Raw genomic sequence first — 18,438 nt, 5'->3', positions numbered from 1 at the left:
AAATTGAAGCGATTTATAAATCCTCTTATCATTTTCATCAGAGTTTCTATTAGTCTAACAAGTCCAAAGTGATATGTACGTGTATGAAAGTATAACTTAAAACGTGCCTTGTGTTTTTTACCTATCATTTTTTTTAACATATGTATATCTTAAATTTGTCTCGTAATGTTTCTACACAACCCTTTCAAAAACTTTAGTAGCATGTCAATTTGAGGACACATTTAATTTGAGTTATAAACTACAACAAAATACAATGATTAATAATGATAATTATAATAATGTTGACATTTTAAGAATTAAAAAATAGGTTGGGGCTATTCCACCATTGATTAAACCCATTTACATTAGGAAATGATATTAAATCCGTTAAAGTGAGTGGTACTAATATCATTTTCCACATTTACATTAGCTAGAATAGAACTTAAAAGTAATATATATATATATATATATATATATATATATATATATATATATTTTGATCTAATGATATTTAGAGGGTGTTTGGAAATACGTTTTGAATTGATTATCTGATTATTACGTTCGTAAAACGCAGATAATCTGAAAAAATGTTTGTGTAAAAAAGTATTTTTTTGCTATGAAAATGCAGTTTTAAAGAAGCATGTACCTACCTGCCTTTTTAAAACGCAGTTTTGAAAACGCATAATTTATTTTGAAAACGCAAAATCTATTTTGCAATCTCAATAACAAACACCCCCTTATACTCTTATTGGTATTTGAATAGTAAAATGATATTTGTTACATTCTTTTTTGATAAATCTACACAATGTGTAACTAAGATAAGCTATTTACAACAATGTTGTTCTAAAAGTGGTTTTTATCATATCTAAAGTATTTATAATAGTAGGTTTACGAAAAGATTCTTTAAGTAATCGAAATGAATGCACTAAAAAATTGAAGTGTTACGAACATCTTTTTAATTTGTAATACTAGTTCATTCATAAAGCTTTAGAATTTTGTGCAGGATGGATGGTTTTAGGTTTATACACTTATAAGTTTACAAGTTGACAGATCTGTTTAATTTTTAACCTATAAAAAGTCTTACTATTGGAGATATTCTTGTAATTAAAAGTATAACTGAATTTGTACAAATACAATAGAAATGTACACGACGAGTCGACGAGAAGAATAATACAATATATAATTTAACATCACCACACCTCAATATCGGATTCATATACCTAAAGACGAAGTAAAAGTTACTTGAAAAAAACATCAACCATTGTGTACATTTTATTAAGCAGACGTTAAAGTAAAAGTATTGAGATAAATTATAAAAGTGCCTATTTTCATTGATAAAACGTAATATGAAATCTAGAATAATATTTGACTATCCACAACAAAACATACATAATTTATTACCAATGTAAGGCTATCTCAAATGGGGTGTCTTTGGGTGCCTTTAGGTGCTATTGGATATCCTTTGCCGTTGAAGCTTGTCCAAAACTAAGGATTTTTTTTAAGGATGTCCTTACTTGTCCTTACATTATATATTTTTATTTTTAGTGGATATAAATATGTAAGGATATGTAAAGATGTTTGTATGGTTGGAGATAAAATTATAAGATTTGAAGGATTTGTAAGGATATGATGTGACAGCTCAAGAATGCCTAAGAACGTTCTTAGAATCGGAGATAGCCTAATGAAAAGTAAATGAATGAAAAATGTTATGAATTTTGTACTTCCATGAGAAAGTAAATACTAAATAGACGAGATGGGTCCAGAGTCCAGACACCACTATAGAAATCATTGTTTGTACTCACCCCCTTTGACACCATTACTTCATTAGAACAATCTAACGTGGGTTGGGCCGATTCTCTGTGTCAGCTAGTGGGCCTTGTGGTCTTTCATCTCTTTCTTTTCCTTTCGAAAGTAATTTTTGTTTTCTTGTCAAGGGACCCGTAATTTAATGTGTATTATTTATTAAACACGTGTTGGAAATAAAACAATAATGTACTAAGCTAGTAAGCTGTGATGTAATGTCATTTTAATTTAGAGAAAATGTCATAAATGGTCCTTGTGGTAGGTCATATTCGCATTTCAGGCCTTATGTTTTTTTCATTGCAAACGGTCCCCGTGTTTTCCATTATCGTTGCTAACAATCCCTGACACTAACTTTTGTTAGTTTGAGCCGTTAAATACCTCACGTGCGTATCACGTGAGGGTATTTTTGGCAATTTCGTAATCACAAGGAGTATTTGTGATAAGAAGATTTTTTAATTTATGATAATGTATCTGCATCTATTACTTTTGCCTACCTATATATATGTATTTGCATCCATTACCTACCTATATCTATATACCTGTAATTTTCACAAAACAGAATACTACCCTATAATTTTCGACCTCTTTTCCAGTTGATACATCGAAGCTTTTAACCAGTTAACAATCAATAAAAATAAAGAATTCAACAAGCACTATATTTTTCCAAACATCCATTTTCAGATCTGATTACACCACCTCATAGCTAATTATCTTTGTGTGCAGATCGGTCACCTATTTCAAGATGTTTTTGCTATTATGTTTTCGCACTCGGATGTGGCGGTGGTTTTGTTGGTTGTATATGATTTTGCACTACGGTCAAACAAAGGAATGAAAATCATATCGCAAGTGGGATGTGCCATGTTGTGATTGGGTGAAGAAATTAAATCTCAAAGGTATGTCCTCGAGCAACAAAACAAGAATTAAAAATGATAAGATAATTATGGGATTTATTGTTTGTTTAAATCTCATCTCAAAACCAAGGGGTTGGTTTTTTGTTCGCGACGTCTTCAAGGTAGCGCCACCGTTTCTATTCCTTTTGTAAATAAGATTGGTTTTAAATTTTAGGATATTAAAAATCAGTAAAAAATCTTTCTCAAATGGTTATGATTTTGTGATATGTTACGGGTGGTGGTGTTATTTGTGATATATATGGTCCTTGGTTCTTGTTTTTGGGATATCTTTCTCAAGTGATATATTTTGCTTTTGTGACTAGATATTTTTGTTAATGCTTAATGGATTGAGAAAAGGAAGCATGAAGAAAAAGATGAGTAAAAGAGATGCATGAAGTTGATAAAGATGAGTAGCAAAGAGAAGCAGGAAGAAGTGAAGAACAAAGAATAGGAGACTCATTATGATGTGAAAGGACCAAAATGCTCTTACCAGATATTCACATGAGGTATTTAACGGTTAAAATTAACAGAAGTTAGTGTCAGGGATTGCTAGCAACGAAAATGGAAAGCATAAGGACCGTTTGCAATGACAAAAAAGCACAGGGCCCGAAATGCAAATATGAACTACCACAGAGACCATTTGTGACATTTTCTCTTAAATTTATGGATTGAGCACTTTTAGACTTTCGGTTTAGAGAATGACTTTAGTTAACTACTTAGTACTTATGGCAAATGAATTCTTTATCTATTGCATCAAATATTCTAAACTACTACCCCTAAGCTTAGAATTACACCTAAGACCTCCAATTTACCAAGTGGGCTACCTCACATTGGAGTTTTTATACATATCCATTATACATATCAGTTTTGAACTCTCGATTTATTCGATTTATTCTTAAGAGGTAAGAATGTGTACCATCTATTTAAAGATGGAATGACACTTTAGTTAACTACTTAACATGAATAAATGGAATAAAATGTTATGTCATATTGTAATAATGCACGAGGTTTCTTATAAATATTTTAGTGATGAAGACGAACTTTTACATATATGCTAATATGCCTAATCGTGGCATTTATGTCTTCAATTTGCAACCTTTTTTCTAGCAACACGTATACATTATACCTAATGAGGTTCAAACCCGAGATATCTTGTGAGAAAAACAAAATTCTTGAACCTTAGACTAATAGTTCGAAAAAAAACAGACCCGGATAAGAAACCTTACTCGAACCCACCCCAAACCTATATTGAACTTTTATTTTGTTCTTGGATTCCCAAATAAGAAACTTGAAACCATATACTACTCTTGTTTGAATCTATGTTTGGATGGTTGGTGTAACTGTGTAAGTAATCTGAATAAAGCTTTTGAAGTCGAATAATATTCTAGTTTAAGACTCTAGCTAAGTAGCTATTGTTATACCGTAGCTTTAATCTGGCTACACGGTGTCATGTTGACATTTTGTACGAGTAGTATATTATTTTAAGGCTTTAACTTATAGCAAACTAATTATCATTATTATATTGCTTCTGTTGAATTCATTTAGTTTTGTTATGGGCTTATGACTAGATAAATAGCCAAAATAAACTCATGTTCCAACAACTCCAAAATAAAACTTTGCCTAGCAAAGGAACCATCATTATCAAAGAAAAGGAATAACCCAAACCCAATATGGTTAAGTATACAAATAAGTTTTATTTAGTTAGAAACTTGAAAAACCTAACCCATAAATATCCTCGTATTAGATCGTCTTGGCGATAACTTACACTAATCCTCACAGCATGATATGTATCATGCCGAACCCATCACGTCTGTCACTACACCAAATCAAATCATGCATAAAAGTGTAAAACCGACGTGATAGACCACGTTGAGAAAAGGATGGTCTTGCAAGCTTGAAAGAAGTAACATAACAACAATTCACACTAGAAACTAAAACGTTTTAAACCAATAAAGAAATACGCAAATTTTAACAACTTTCCATAGATGAAGGGCTTACAATGATCATAGTTGGAAGTTTGAGCAAAACCTGACAAATAGAAGAAACGCATATTAGCGATAAGAGGCGTGGCGGGAGACAAGTGGTGTGAATAAAACCGAGAAAATGGTCGGCGCAGCTACGACGGCGACAGCGGCGGCGACATTCCGACCGAGTATTATGTCATCTCTTAGCGGAAACTGCTGTTATATCCAATCAGCAAAACCCATTCATCGTTTCTTTCGATATAACCCAGGTTCTCACTTTTATCATCCATTATTACTCTAACTATATAATTTATTTTTTAGTCGTATATATTTATGTTCCTGACGGATATATAATATATATTTTTTCTTGAATATGTTATGCGAATATTCAAGTTATTGTAGATAGACTCCATATATGGATTCAATTTGAAAAAAGCGAATTTTGAAAATGAATTGGTTTCATGATTGTTTGGATTGAGGTTTTGGGGCGAAACTGACCTCTGGTCTATCGTTTGATTTACGAATCAATGATTTTCAAACCAAACCGAACCAAAAATGAAATTTAGTTTCATATATACTAGAACCGTACCTGCGCGATGCGGGAGTGGTGTGCGGCGGCGGCGGTCCGTTCCCGGGTTGGCTTAGGGGAACATCTAAGCGATTTCCTTCGCGGATCCAAACGCGCTCACAAGGCGCTCAATATCCACCCCTTTACATGTGCTTTACTTGATCAGAGAATGCATCAGCTTAGTCTTCTGGCATGCGCAGTTGCAATATCAATAGTTAGCGTAGTTGCAAAGCTTTCTTTCGTGAGCTCTTTGATAGTGACTTCTTTCGGGGCGACGAAAGGCTACTTCAATCTAGAAAACAGCCGGAAACTCGAGAGGGTCGCCTTTGGGAGCGTTTGCCGGTAATCCATCTTGATGACGAATTCCACGATAACAAGAAATAGAAATTAATCTTTCGATGTCTAGAAAGAAATGACCGATTGCCATACATAGACCGATGAAAGAAGAGTAGGTATGGGGGCTTCTTTCGCTTCCGTTCATAATATGCTATGCCTCAACGTTGGTCCTACCGGCAATGGAGTGGTGGCGATGTATTAGCGGTGGCAGCGATGTAAATAGCGGCGGTGGCGGCGACGGGTGGTGGTGGCTCCCGGTGGCGGTGGTGGCGACGGGTGGTGGTGGCGCCCGGTGACGGTGGTGACGGCGAGTAGTGTAAGTTATTGATGTATGTGGTTTAGATGTATTGTACATCATGGATTAGCATGTGTACATTGTTGAAAGTTGAAAACCCTATTTGCTTTATTATATACGAGAGCAAGTACCCGTGCGTTGCGGCGGTGAGATGGTGAGGGTGATAGGTTATAGGAGGTGATATGTCATTAAATGTCGTAGCCAAATGCCTTAACCGTATGGGCTCCGCCCTCGGATTTAAAAATTCGTCGAAAGTATATCGAATAACATCTCTAATGAAAGAGCATGAAATTTTAAGAACATCTATATAATTTTTATAATTTATCGATGTACGGTTTTTGAAATAAAAGATTTTGAAAAAATTAGAGGAATAAAATGATTTATGGAGAAGAGAGAAAGTTGTAGGCATTGATGTATGGTACATCATGTATTATCATGTATACATTGTTGAAATTGAATGTTGAAAGTTGAAAAGCGAATTTGCTTTATAATATAGTATATATATACGAGAGAAAGGTTCCCGCGCGTTGCGGCGGTGATGGAGGTGATGGCAGGGTGGTGATGTAATGGGGTGGTGGCGGTGATGGGGTGATCTACCTGACGGGCTCCACCCTTAGCCGTATGGGCTCCGCCCTTGTATTTAAAAATTCGTCGAAAGTATATTGAATGACCTCTCTATTGAAAGAGCATGAAATTTTAAGAACACCCATATAGTTTTTATAATATATCGATGTACGGTTTTTGAGATAAAAATTTTTGAACGAATTAGAGGAATAAAATAGTTTACGGAGGAGAGAGAAAAAAAAAGAGTGGTTGAGATTTGAGGAGAGAGAAAGGGTATTATAATTATTTTAGGTATACATAGTATAGATAGGAAGGGTATTTTGGGGAAGTAAATGTTGAAACTTAAAATTTTAGACAGGGACTATTTGCTTTATAATATAGCATATATATATATACTAGTCATATGCCAGTGTGGTGCGGTGGTGATGGAGACGACGAGTGGTGGTGGCAACGGTAGTAGCGTGGTTATCAATATAAAAAGTAGTTGATATAAAGAAGGTATTGTAGTTATTTTAAGGGTTAAGTGATGTATGTCGTGAATAATTATATTAAGGGTAATATAGGTATATAAGGTGGAGATATTAAAATTAGCGAATAATAAATGAGATGAGTATGAGATGGGTAATTTGGTAGATCAAGCTCTTTTTTGAGAAAATAGGAGGGCCAAATGCTTTATAAGGTGGTTAAGATATAGATATAGATATAGATAATATTGTTGAAGTCAAATTGCCTATTTTCATTTATATTTTGAGTTTGTAAGGATTTTAAAATGGGAAATGATAAGAATGAGGCTAATTTGGTGTGCCTTCGAACTTCCCTAAAAATCTGATGCTCACACGTGGCCGATCAAAGGTTAAGCTTAAGAGAGAAAATGAGTCGAATCCATGTCTAGGCATCATATGTAATCTAGTTTTTTGCTGATTAATTCGGTTTTTGAATTGGGCTTCTAGAACTGTCAAATCGAGAAGACTGAATCGAAGAAACCTTAAGCTGAATCGATTACCATCTCTATGACATAGTACCATTAAGCTTGTACATGTACGACAAGTTAGTCGTTGTGCGATACTTAGACACGTCTGTCCTCAAGGGCTATGCGAATTGTTTAAAACACTACTTTATATATTAATGTATGTGATATCGTATGATCGTGTATGTTTCATGCCTGTGAAACTGTTGTGTAAGTTGTTTGTTTAGTTTACTCTATGAGATGTGGTATATGTTGATACATTTTTGGTGTCTATGAACTAATGCAGGTCAAAAACAAATTTTAGTGCAACCACGAAGATCATATATTACAAATCTTCTATTCAACAGAAGGTGTTTATCCCGTACTTATGTTTCATTCTTTTTGTTGATATATTACTTGTTTACAAGTCATGAGCATGCGAATAAATTCAAGAAAAAAAATTTTTCATGTTAAATGTATGCTACAAAGTAAAAGGAATCTAATATGAACATGTTAGACTTGAGTTCCCGTGAGATTAAACTTTTTGTGTGAATTCATAAAAATCAATTTTTTGAATGACTTTTTATACCTATTAGTTTTGGGGATTTCGTTTTTGCAATCTGTGCATCTTTAGATACTCACGGTGATGCAAAGATTGTGTGTCAAAGCACATAAATTTATCAGTAGATATACTGTTGAAGGTTTTGATCTCACCAATGGTTTAATCTTTATATTTTACTAGCACGTTACCCGCGCGATGCGGCGGTTTTCGTGGCGGCGACAATGTGGTGGTAGGGGACGACGGTTGGTGGTAGTGGTGGCGTCGAGTGGTGTTAGATGATTGATGTAAAAGTAATTGATGTAAAGGGATAATGTGAATATTTTAAAAGAAAAAAGGGCTGATAGTGTTATATACTTGTTAAGGGTATTTTAGTCATTTCCTCCCATGTAACTTTCAACATGGGAGCTATTTTCTTTATTATAGAAGTATAGATATCTAACAAAATCTTTGTAATGGTAATTTTGTCCATTATAATTGTTTTTGCAAAACAATCTTTGCATCAGTTAGAGTTTGCTATAATGTTTGACTTGCAACAAAAAAAAAGAAAAAAAAACATTAAAAGAAAAAAAAAAAAATTTTGGTGAAAATTGTGAATTGTATTACTATCCAAAACGTACACATTTACAGAATAAGTACCATGGACATCCAAATACCGTATACCAGCATCTATACCTATCAATTCAAGCTATGAATACTCAGACTCCAATCTGTTAAACAATCAAAACAAAACAGCCAGACTTGCACTATCACTTCCAATTCTCAAACATATTCCATCAACAGATCAATTCTTTACCTCTCATGGCTGCATCAGTATGGGACCAAGTAGTCCCATCTTGCATGACTCACTATTCCCATACGCAAATGCAACCAAAGATATTCACCTCTGCAACTTTATTTATCTTTGAGAGAGTTATTAAAAGAAGTTTTTTGAACATGTAAAATGGCTTCTTGAAGTTTATCTTACCTGAGAGTGCTGATCTCACCTGAACGGCTGAATCCAACCTGTATAACATAGGGACTATGAGAATATTTGGAAAAAGTAGTTGGACAATTGGACTTGTGGCTGGGGCAGGGGTTGGTTTTGGAGCTAGAAGTTGGGGCTTTTTTCTTTACCTTTTTGTCGGTAGCTCTTACTTTAGAAACTTTTTTGGGGCTTTTTAGGGCTGAAGTTTACCTTTAAATACCATATCCAAACAGAGGACTTATTTATTTATTTATTCATTAATCAGAAGCTTTAAGCTCCTAAAAGCCCCTTAAAGCCTCTCGCCAAGCACAACATCTTGTAAAAGTATTACATGCTTTGGGACCCCAAAAGGAATAACATCTTCAACTCTGTAGTAATGAGTAAGAATATTTTTTTTCTATTTTTTATGAAACTAGCAGAAATACAGAACTGCAAAATGGCACACGTAAACGTTTAAAACCTGGGAAATTGTCTCCACGCCGTCCTGTTCCAGATCATATACTAAAGCCTCCATATATTGCTTCTAAGAAGCCACCTGGCATCGCCAGTGGGCCGGAAGTGCATGATGAAGAGGGTATAGAACATATGAGGGCATCTGGGAGGCTTGCTGCACAGGTTCTTCAGTATGCTGGGACATTAGTAAAGGTAATGTTTAGTATCTTACTTACTAGCACTAAATTTTCATGGGTTACTCAAACTCAGTGCATGGAAACTTTAGTTGATGAAGTTTAATTTGGTTATTTGTATTTATTCAATAAGAGGTCATTTTGTTGTATTGGCAGCCAGGTATCACAACAGATGCAATTGACCAAGAAGTTCACCAGATGATTATTGACAACGGAGCTTATCCTTCACCTCTTGGTTATGGTGGATTTCCCAAGAGTGTGTGTACTTCAGTAAATGAGTGCATATGCCATGGAATTCCCGATTCACGTGAACTTGAGGTATAGTGCCTCAACATAAACTGTTGGATTATATGTTTGCATCTTTTCTTGTTCTTTTTGTTTTCCGATTTTTTTATTGATCTTACAGGATGGTGATATTATCAACATAGATGTTACTGTTTATCTCAATGTAAGCTATTGTTCTATACTTTATTTTTCTCATTTTTTTGCATTTTGTGGAAAGTTTCTACATCTTCTTTTTGAATTTAGTTGATATATGTGCTCTTAATTACTCCAACAGGGTTACCATGGTGACACATCAGCAACCTATTTTTGTGGAGATGTTGATGAGAAGGCCAAAAAACTAGTGCAAGTAATCTATAAAGACTCTTTCCCATTTACTGTTTTCCTTCAATGCTCATGTCTTTTTATCATATCCAGTAAAGTTATATGCTACCTTTTTGCTTTAGGCAACTAAAGAAAGCCTAGACAAGGCCATAGCAGTATGTGCACCAGGAGTGGAGTTCAACGCGATTGGGAAAATTATAAAGTAAGTAATTGTGTTGTAGTTTTATTTTGTTGCTGTTACAAATATCTCATGATACCAATTCGTTTCCACAAAAGATCCTTCTAATTCTGGAAGTTCAGTTTTCAAACTTAGTATATTTAAAACCGAGATTGGCTAAAGGTAGCTCTTTTTTATGCAGTTTGGGCTAATTGCTATCGTTTTTCCCTATGTTTGATACAATTTTTATTATTGACTTTTGAAACGGTAACCCATTTTGATGTTTAAAAGTCAAATGTACACTCTTATACGGAGTATTATGGTAGAAGAATTGTGAAATATCATTTTCCATAGAAAATTGATAGGACCTGTAAATATTTTTGTATATTAGTCTTCTTTTTTACAGTTTTACACTTTTACCCTTCATTCTGGGTGGTGATATATACATCGCCAGTATTGTTCATACACCACCACCAATTCATGCTATGAGTTGTACATGTGTTGGTATAATGCATGAGCAGGCAGTGTATGGATAAATGTAGTGGTGTAGATGTCACATTGTCACCACCCTTTCATTATACTATCATTGTAAGCTTTTCTTCTGAAAGTAGAACTAACTTATCGAGATATTCATTCTTTTTTTCTATATTTATTTTGGCAAATCTAGCGCACATGCAGACAAGCATCGGTATGGTGTTGTGAAATCGTTTGTTGGGCATGGCGTAGGACGCCTTTTTCACAGTGAACCAGTCATTCTGCACTACAGTAAATCTTTTAAGCTTTCCATTCTACTGTATATTGTTTGAAGAGGTGGCCCTTGACTCATTATTGAAATGATAGTCTTTATAATCATGTTTGACAAATTAGTTATATACAAAAAAATGAGATAGAAGTTTTTCCCTTAATCCGAAGTTTAACTGAAATTTATGTGTTTTGTTTTGACCCAAACATGTTACCTAACCAGTACAATGTGCCACCTCTAATTGTCTTTGTGGCTTTTCTCTTCAGTTTATACCTTTCTGTTAAATTTTTCAAAAATCTTCAGGGAATAACGAACGTGGACGCATGGTGTTGAATCAGACATTTACCATCGGTTAGCCATCATTACCTTTTCAAGGATCTTTGATAGTTGCAACAAGCATTATGCTTGCATTTGCATGTTATAATAATAGAAGTGCGAATTTCGTGTTTTACTGCAGAACCCATGTTGACCATGGGCAGCATACACCCGATAATGTGGGATGATAATTGGACAGTGGTGACGGAGGATGGCAGTTTGTCAGCACAGTTCGAGCACACCCTTTTAATTACTGAAAACGGCGCTGAGATATTAACACAGTGTTAGATTTTGATTCATAGATCGGATTGGTGTGCCCTTTAAACCAAACACAAGATCATTAAAGCATCAGACACCTATTCAAAATTAGTTTTCTTTTGTCCAATTCTATTCTTTTGTAATCTTCAGAAACATTTTTGTTCTCAAAGTGATCAGAATATGTACCAAATGTTTGGGAAATGGCAACCTTAATCATTGTTAGGCAATGTTAAATGCAATTTTCTCAAAAGCCCTTGGACAACTTTATAGGTGATCTTTTTCCTAATTTGAAACTAGTATTACCATGTAATTGAGAAATCGTTTCTAGCAATGTATCATGTATGTGATATTACAAATTTGGTTTAGGATGAGCCAGGTTCATATTCTACTCGGGTTATTTGACTGTTTGGCTTAATACCATACCAGTTCTTGAAACAGTGAATTTATTTTACTAATAGTTCTTAACCCGGTCTCAGACCCAGACTGAAAAAGTATAGAGCGCAATACTAGTATTACTGAGATACAAGGATGCAATGTCCGACATCCAATATTTCAACTACATACATAGATCACCCAACTCATCCACAACAGGCTGCCATTACATGCCTGGCAACAGACCTTGAAATAATAAACTGCATTACTACTAAGCTGCTAAGCTGAACCAGATCAGACACCTATAATCTCAATCAATAGAGACACCTGTTATTCTACATATGATCCAGTCCAAGCTATGTAACTGAATATCAATCAATAACCTGTCACAGTGTCAGCGGTAACACTCTTTTTGTAGCATATACAATCATCACGGTTTTTCATATGAAGTAAGAAGTGACCCAGGTCACAGCCTGTAGCAAGTCACCAGATATTAAATTTTGTAGCATAGTTTTTCCACCATGTTGTATCCCTGAGCCGACCCAACCCTCCCCATTTAAAGACCCGGCCTCTCCCACACCGTCTTGACCTCAGTGCATAGTTTAACAACATGATCAATATTCTCCACACTGCTATCACAGAGAGGACATAACACCCAGGCCCGTGCCATGAATTTTGGGTGCCCAGCTCGATAATATATTAATGGTGCCCATTAAACGTCAAAATTTGTCATTAACGGCTGAAGTATAGTAAGTATATATAAAAAGGTATCAAAACAACCATAACAATAATGTCGTTTGAAAATATAAAATAACTATAGCAAAGTTTTCTAACTTATTTTTAAATGCATCAAAATTTAAGTTTTGATAATTAATACCATAAGTTGTTTAAGTCTAGCTCACATAAAAATTAATCAAAGTATATAAATCAATATATATGTTTGAACAATGAACAATTCCAGTTTGCGTATTTACTCTTTGCGACTATTTGCATATATTAACGTCAAAAAATATAGGATGGGATTATTATGTATGATATAATAATAAAACAATAATATAATTCATAAGATATTGATGGACTAGTGGACTTTAATATATAAGATAACAACATCTTTTGCCTATAGATATATCTTTAGCAGCAAAATTAATTTAATATATCAATATATGGAGTGACTCAGTGACGTATTGTATACAAAATTTGGTGCCCCTTACTTTTTGGTGCCCTGCTCAATTGAGCCTTTCGTACTTGCCCAAGACCGGGCCTGATAACACCAGGTGTAGATCAAAGGACTTATTAAATGACTAGGAAACACCGAAAACTCATCAAACTTGCATAGACACTCAAAAGCCTAATAGAAACAGAAAGCTTGACCAAATTCGGATGAATATGGCACATAAAACAGCCTTTGGTAAAAAGCCCATACTTATCCAATCGACTCACTGTTTATTGCTTTGGAAACTAGACTACCAGCGCTTTTCAACCGTATACGATGCAGGGATAATTTCTATTCATATAAGATGGCTTTGTCGTCCATATTTCTGTCTCTATGTGACAATAAAATAGCAGAAAGACGCAAAGTTGGTCCATCTGATAAGTCTCCTCTTGCCTTTCCCCTTTGGCTCTGGCACCCATTCCCATTCCTTTTGATTTAAAAAAGTAAGTCAACCTAGCTTTGATAGCATGCAGGTTTTATGATTCTGAATAGATTACGATCAAAACAACAATGATAGTATGAAACCAAACCAACTTAATTTACATATACCTTATGGTTCGCATAGAGCTCATGACCAAAAAAAAAAACTCAGAGAAATTTCCAAGTTTGATTACAAGAACAAATCGAGATGCATCAAGTAGATGAACTGAACATTAACTAATCAGCCCATGAGTCTTCGTACTCTTCTTCCTCGATCAGTTCATGAATTTCATAACTTGCAGTTAAGTCGTCCAATCATAACCTAAAACACGAAACACTTTGTTAGAACACTTACTCCAATCAAGATTTGTGTATAACGACATATGCTCGTTACTGATCAAAGTTCTTACCGATTCCTCATTAAAAATTTTCTCTAATGCATCTCTAGAGATGGTCAGAAAAGCGTCCATCTGTTTAGTAGGAAGGGACAAACCGATTTCAATATCATGGGATGATCCTTTGCATTTACCAATAGATATCGAACCATTTTTATCTATGAATATAACCTCAAATTTTACCGGGTCCCCCCATCCAAAATCCAAGTCATAGAACTCGACCTTTGGTGATCCTGCTACTCCAATCGTAGGAAGATCTCTCCGTAATTTCTTAAACCATGATTCCACTTCTTTTATGAACCCATTCTTGTTGTTTATAGTTTCACTTAAAGCCTTTCCAAGTAATTCAGCAGCAATAAGAAATCCATTATTTTTCGAAAGTACACTGCTCTTTTCTATAGCAAACGTTGGCCACAAACAGTTACCGTAATAAGATTGAGGGATAGGTGGGTTTATTCGACTTCTCCAGTCTACGTAAAACACAAACCCCATTTCTATATCACCGTCTTTTAGTTTCTTTTCACTGTCTAGATGATTACGTGATTTCGCTATGCAACTCCATACATGAGCACTTGCTACTGAAAGTGATGAAATATATTCCAAATTTGGCAGTTTAGTTAATACCCATTTTTTTAGCCTATCAATCTCTAAACGGGTCAAAACAATCGTGGCACGAACTTGATCAGGATACTGATTAGGGAGTTCAATGGAAATAGTTTTGACCCCGGATCGATTCAAAGCAAGTTGATCAAATGAATTCGGATATTTAATCACTCTATCAAAAAATGGCAAAACTTCAGTAGCTAAAAATAACACATCAGTTCCATTTTTCGAAATGGAAGCCCAAGTCCTCAAGAAATGAATCTCGGTGGTCGCGTCAGCAACCGTGTGGTGAGTCGTGATCCCCAGCGTGATGCCACGTGTTTTAGGGAAAAATGTCACTTGTGCCGAAAACAGAGGAATTTTTATCAAGTCAGATATATATTCCACACTTCCTAACAAAGGTACCAAATTATAAAACTTGTTACATTCTCTAGGATGGTTTCCTTTAAGATCATTAAAATCAAGATGATCACATTCAGCAAAAGTAAGTGTGACATGGTCACCTTCAACATGACGAATTTCGGGTTTTTTGTTTTGAGATGGTGGAAAAATAACCAACTTACTAGCAAATGGAAAAAGATGTTTAAGAGTGATGGATAAAGAGTGTTTAAGGTTGGGAATAATTGTTTGAAGAAAATGATGTTTTGAATATGGGAATTCATAAAAGAAAAGTTGTGGCATAGGACTTGAATGTAACCAATAAAGGTCGAAAAAAGTAAGTGGTAGTGACCTTTCTCCGATTGTGTTTGGAGGTGCCGAGATTTGACACGTTTCGATAATACTCAATAATTCGTTGTCTGTTGAGGCCATCTAACGTACGATCCTTGGTTTTCCAGTTAAACTTCGGATAAGGGTTGCAAAGTTAAAAGGGGTGTTTGGTTTTGTCGTCAGTTCTGGAATTGGAAAGTTGGAAATGAGTTTTGATATCTATCGTTGTTAAATGGGTTTAAAATATGTTTAAGATTGGAAGGTTTGATAGCTCAAACATTAAACCAAGTGAATTATAGTTATAGAGATGAAAATGATTCTCATCATAAACCACAAATGTCATGTTAGAAGAATAGATAGATTTATCTTTATATGTAGTTGTTTGTTCCTATCACCGGCATACATCATAGCTGATGTGATGCACAATCCATCTTTGTCAAACTTTTGACAAATACATTTGAAGTTTAATAATCTAAATATATATTATAACTAATGACTCGTTAATCAATCAAATCGTTCAATTTTATCAAATGTTCTCGCTTATGTCATTATTTAGATTAACAAATTAAAAATCATAATAATCATTATCCAAATATATTATCATATTAATATTTGTAGAAAAAGTCTCATTAATTCACACGTTTTTGTTTTTCATCAATAATTTACACTTTTTAGCCCTAAATACTTAATTTATATTTATTTTTAGCCATCAACTTGAGAATAATTTTTCAAAATTTTTAATCATTTAATTAATTAAAAAAAAAATTCAACATATTAAATATTATCTACAAAATTTTTATCAAAAGTTAAAATACAATATATGTGTTCAACGTTATAGAAGTATATTCTTTTAAATTTGTTTTTAATTACATTTTTAACATTTAAATTTATATAGTTTAATAATTTATGTTATCTTTAAAATAATGTTATAAACAATACGCGTAATCACATCTCTCGATTTTCTCAAATTTATAATTTTCAATTTTGATAATTGTTATCTAATTACCATTAGACACGTGATTAAAAATAAACTTATTCATGTTATGGGCTCGCATCATAATAAGGACATATACTTGAATGTCAAGTACATGATCACAAGTATGTTTATATTTTAATTCTTAATTATCTTTCATTATAATCTCACATTATGAATACAACTGGTTTCAAACAATTATATAACATAATAATTATTGTAGCATGTGCCCTGTGTAATGACTACAGCAAACTTGTCCATAATGTACTACAAGTCTACAACTTGTAAATTATAACACTTTTATGAATTAAATGTATGAAGATCTAATATTGATAATATCGTAAGCTTCGTGTTCAGTGTTGGACACGAGTCTAAAATCTAGTAATACAGTAAAGTAATACGGAGTATCTAACTTGACAATCATATTTGCAATAGAAAATGTCTTTTATTTAAAATTGTAATTTATCTTTAGTATTCGAACGCATTATATACTATATGAAAACTAAAGGTATGGGATTTCGTGCCTTAGTTTTTTATTATTTTTGTCACGCTAATGTCAACTCCTTTTCAATTTTAATATATATATATATATATATATATATATATAAGATTTTATACTTTTTAGAGTTTCTTATTTTTACCACTAAACTTTTGAGTTTTTTTAACTTTAGTGAAACTTTTTGTATACAAGTATAAGCTTGTACACTTTTAGAGTTTCTTATTTTTAACACTTAATTTTTCGGTTTTTTAAATTTAGTCTAATTTTTTGTATACAAGTATAATTTACTTTTAAATTATAACTTATTTTTACCACTTAACTTTTGGGTTTCTTTTAACTTTACTCTAACTTTTTGTATAAAAACTTAAGTATAGATTATTTTTTAAGTTTTTAATTTTTAGAAATTAACTTTAGGTTTTTAACTTTAATCATCAAATTTTTTTTAATTTTCTATTTCTTATTTTAAGGCTTCTAACTTTTATCATCAAATTCTTGGTTTTGGGTACCAATTTTTTTAGTTTCTACCCCTTATAGTAAACTTTTAGTTTTCAAACATTTAGGTAATGTTGTATGTATATATGTTTGCATGACACAACATCCATCCCGGGCAACGCCTGGGGTCAAAAAACTAGTTTGAAAGAAAGTTTGTTATCACTTTCGGGAATAGCTGTATTGTATGCTTTTTAGACGATTAGTTAGTTGTTAGTGTATCTAATCTATATATGTACTTCCTTATAAAACAAATCATCCTTTTGTTCATTTTTAACTTTTAGCATTTGATATACTTAAGTTACCTCCCTCCTTTATTAACTAATTTAAATATATCGATACTTATAATACCCTTAATGAAATTAATTACTTTTACGTTACCCTCATTTAATTAATTACAATTATATTAATAAAGACATCGCTAAGTCACTGTCACCGGCACCATCCGTCGTCGCCACGACCACTACTTACTGTTGTCGTCGCATTGTGTGGGTAACCTCATAGTCTTAAAAAATGCATTCAAGCGAGTAGGTGCATTCGTAATTCCAATCCTTAATCTACGTATAGAAAAGACTTTGATAAAAGGTTTTAAAGTAAAAAAAAAATACTGTGGTTTTTTATTGTGAGTCATTCGTTTTATTCCACGTATATCGTAGGCATATACTCTGTAAATTATTTGTGGTTGTATGTGCTTTAGAGACGTAACCATGTGGGAGCATTTAGGGTGGGCAGAGCGACCTGGGAAGGGAACTGGTATCGGATAGGTACCGGTTTGAACACTGCGCCGACCCCCTCGGTACCAGTAGGGTGAGGAGCGTTTTGGTGACCACTGTGCCTATTGATTCGACTGTTACACGCTTAATTAAAAAAAAAACATGGGACCCACAAAAGCAACGGGTCTCCTTTTTCTTTTTCTATTTCTCTTTTATTTTCTTTCTTCTTCTTTGCTTTTGCCGATTTTTTTCTTCATCTCCATATCTTTTTCTTTCTTTTTTTTTCAATCCAACAATAAACAATCACAAAAATCACAAAAAAATGAATAAAGGGAAGAAACAAAAGGATCCAGTTTTCTCCAATCTACCAAAAAAATGCAAAACCAACCACCTCCAAACAATCGCAAAGTTATGCCACCTCCTCCTTCGCAAAAAAAAACACCAACGAAGATGCTTATAGACCACATCCCGTTGATGA

The 18,438-nt window shown here is 33.7% G+C and overlaps 2 protein-coding genes and 1 long non-coding RNA gene across 5 annotated transcripts; 2 read left to right on the top strand and 1 right to left on the bottom strand.

Annotated features, from left to right (window-relative positions):
• Nucleotides 1-2,328: 2,328 nt before the first annotated feature.
• On the top strand, nt 2,329-3,416 carry LOC122589869. Its single transcript, XR_006322367.1, has 2 exons — nt 2,329-2,675; nt 2,996-3,416. It is a non-coding gene; the product is annotated as an uncharacterized LOC122589869 (long non-coding RNA).
• A 1,324-nt stretch (nt 3,417-4,740) lies between these two features.
• On the top strand, nt 4,741-11,825 carry LOC122586904 (methionine aminopeptidase 1D, chloroplastic/mitochondrial). 2 transcript variants are annotated; one of them, XM_043758926.1, is made up of 10 exons: nt 4,741-4,905; nt 7,653-7,716; nt 9,288-9,516; nt 9,654-9,815; nt 9,904-9,945; nt 10,057-10,128; nt 10,226-10,305; nt 10,928-11,025; nt 11,306-11,353; nt 11,460-11,825. In XM_043758926.1, exons 1-10 carry the CDS (start codon nt 4,776-4,778, stop codon nt 11,603-11,605), a joined length of 1,071 nt encoding a protein of 356 aa, XP_043614861.1. In that variant the 5' UTR covers nt 4,741-4,775; the 3' UTR covers nt 11,606-11,825. The 2 variants fall into 2 exon arrangements, with proteins under 2 accessions (XP_043614861.1, XP_043614862.1); XM_043758927.1 differs by having other exon boundaries at nt 4,742-4,905; nt 9,291-9,516.
• A 1,399-nt stretch (nt 11,826-13,224) lies between these two features.
• Nucleotides 13,225-15,553, bottom strand: LOC122589820 (malonyl-coenzyme A:anthocyanin 3-O-glucoside-6''-O-malonyltransferase-like). 2 transcript variants are annotated; one of them, XR_006322357.1, is made up of 3 exons: nt 13,991-15,553; nt 13,710-13,902; nt 13,528-13,587 (listed from the first exon to the last, which is right to left on the bottom strand). XR_006322357.1 is itself a non-coding variant. In XM_043762142.1 (2 exons), exons 1-2 carry the CDS (start codon nt 15,386-15,388, stop codon nt 13,870-13,872), a joined length of 1,431 nt encoding a protein of 476 aa, XP_043618077.1. In that variant the 5' UTR covers nt 15,389-15,553; the 3' UTR covers nt 13,225-13,869. The 2 variants fall into 2 exon arrangements, 1 of the variants encoding a protein (XP_043618077.1); XM_043762142.1 differs by having other exon boundaries at nt 13,225-13,902.
• Between the last annotated feature and the right edge of the window lie 2,885 nt (nt 15,554-18,438).

The sequence above is a fragment of the Erigeron canadensis genome, chromosome 2 (genome assembly GCF_010389155.1).
Source record: "Erigeron canadensis isolate Cc75 chromosome 2, C_canadensis_v1, whole genome shotgun sequence".
In the NCBI taxonomy this organism is placed as follows: Eukaryota; Viridiplantae; Streptophyta; class Magnoliopsida; order Asterales; family Asteraceae; genus Erigeron; species Erigeron canadensis.
The sequence above is the reverse complement of the archived record's forward strand: the minus strand, read 5'-3'. Positions and strand labels throughout refer to the sequence as shown.

Bases quoted from the DNA above. Each gene is read 5' to 3' on its own strand.
- LOC122586904 (XM_043758926.1), top strand. From the start codon at position 4,776: ATGGTCGGCGCAGCTACGACGGCGACAGCGGCGGCGACATTCCGACCG. The intron at 9,816-9,903 runs GTATAGTGCCTC...TTGATCTTACAG, and splicing joins CCGATTCACGTGAACTTGAG to GATGGTGATATTATCAACAT. The intron at 10,129-10,225 runs GTAATCTATAAA...TTTTTGCTTTAG, and splicing joins AGGCCAAAAAACTAGTGCAA to GCAACTAAAGAAAGCCTAGA.
- LOC122589820 (XM_043762142.1), bottom strand. From the start codon at position 15,388: ATGGCCTCAACAGACAACGAATTATTGAGTATTATCGAAACGTGTCAA. The intron at 13,903-13,990 runs GTAAGAACTTTG...TTCGTGTTTTAG, and splicing joins AAATTTTTAATGAGGAATCG to GTTATGATTGGACGACTTAA.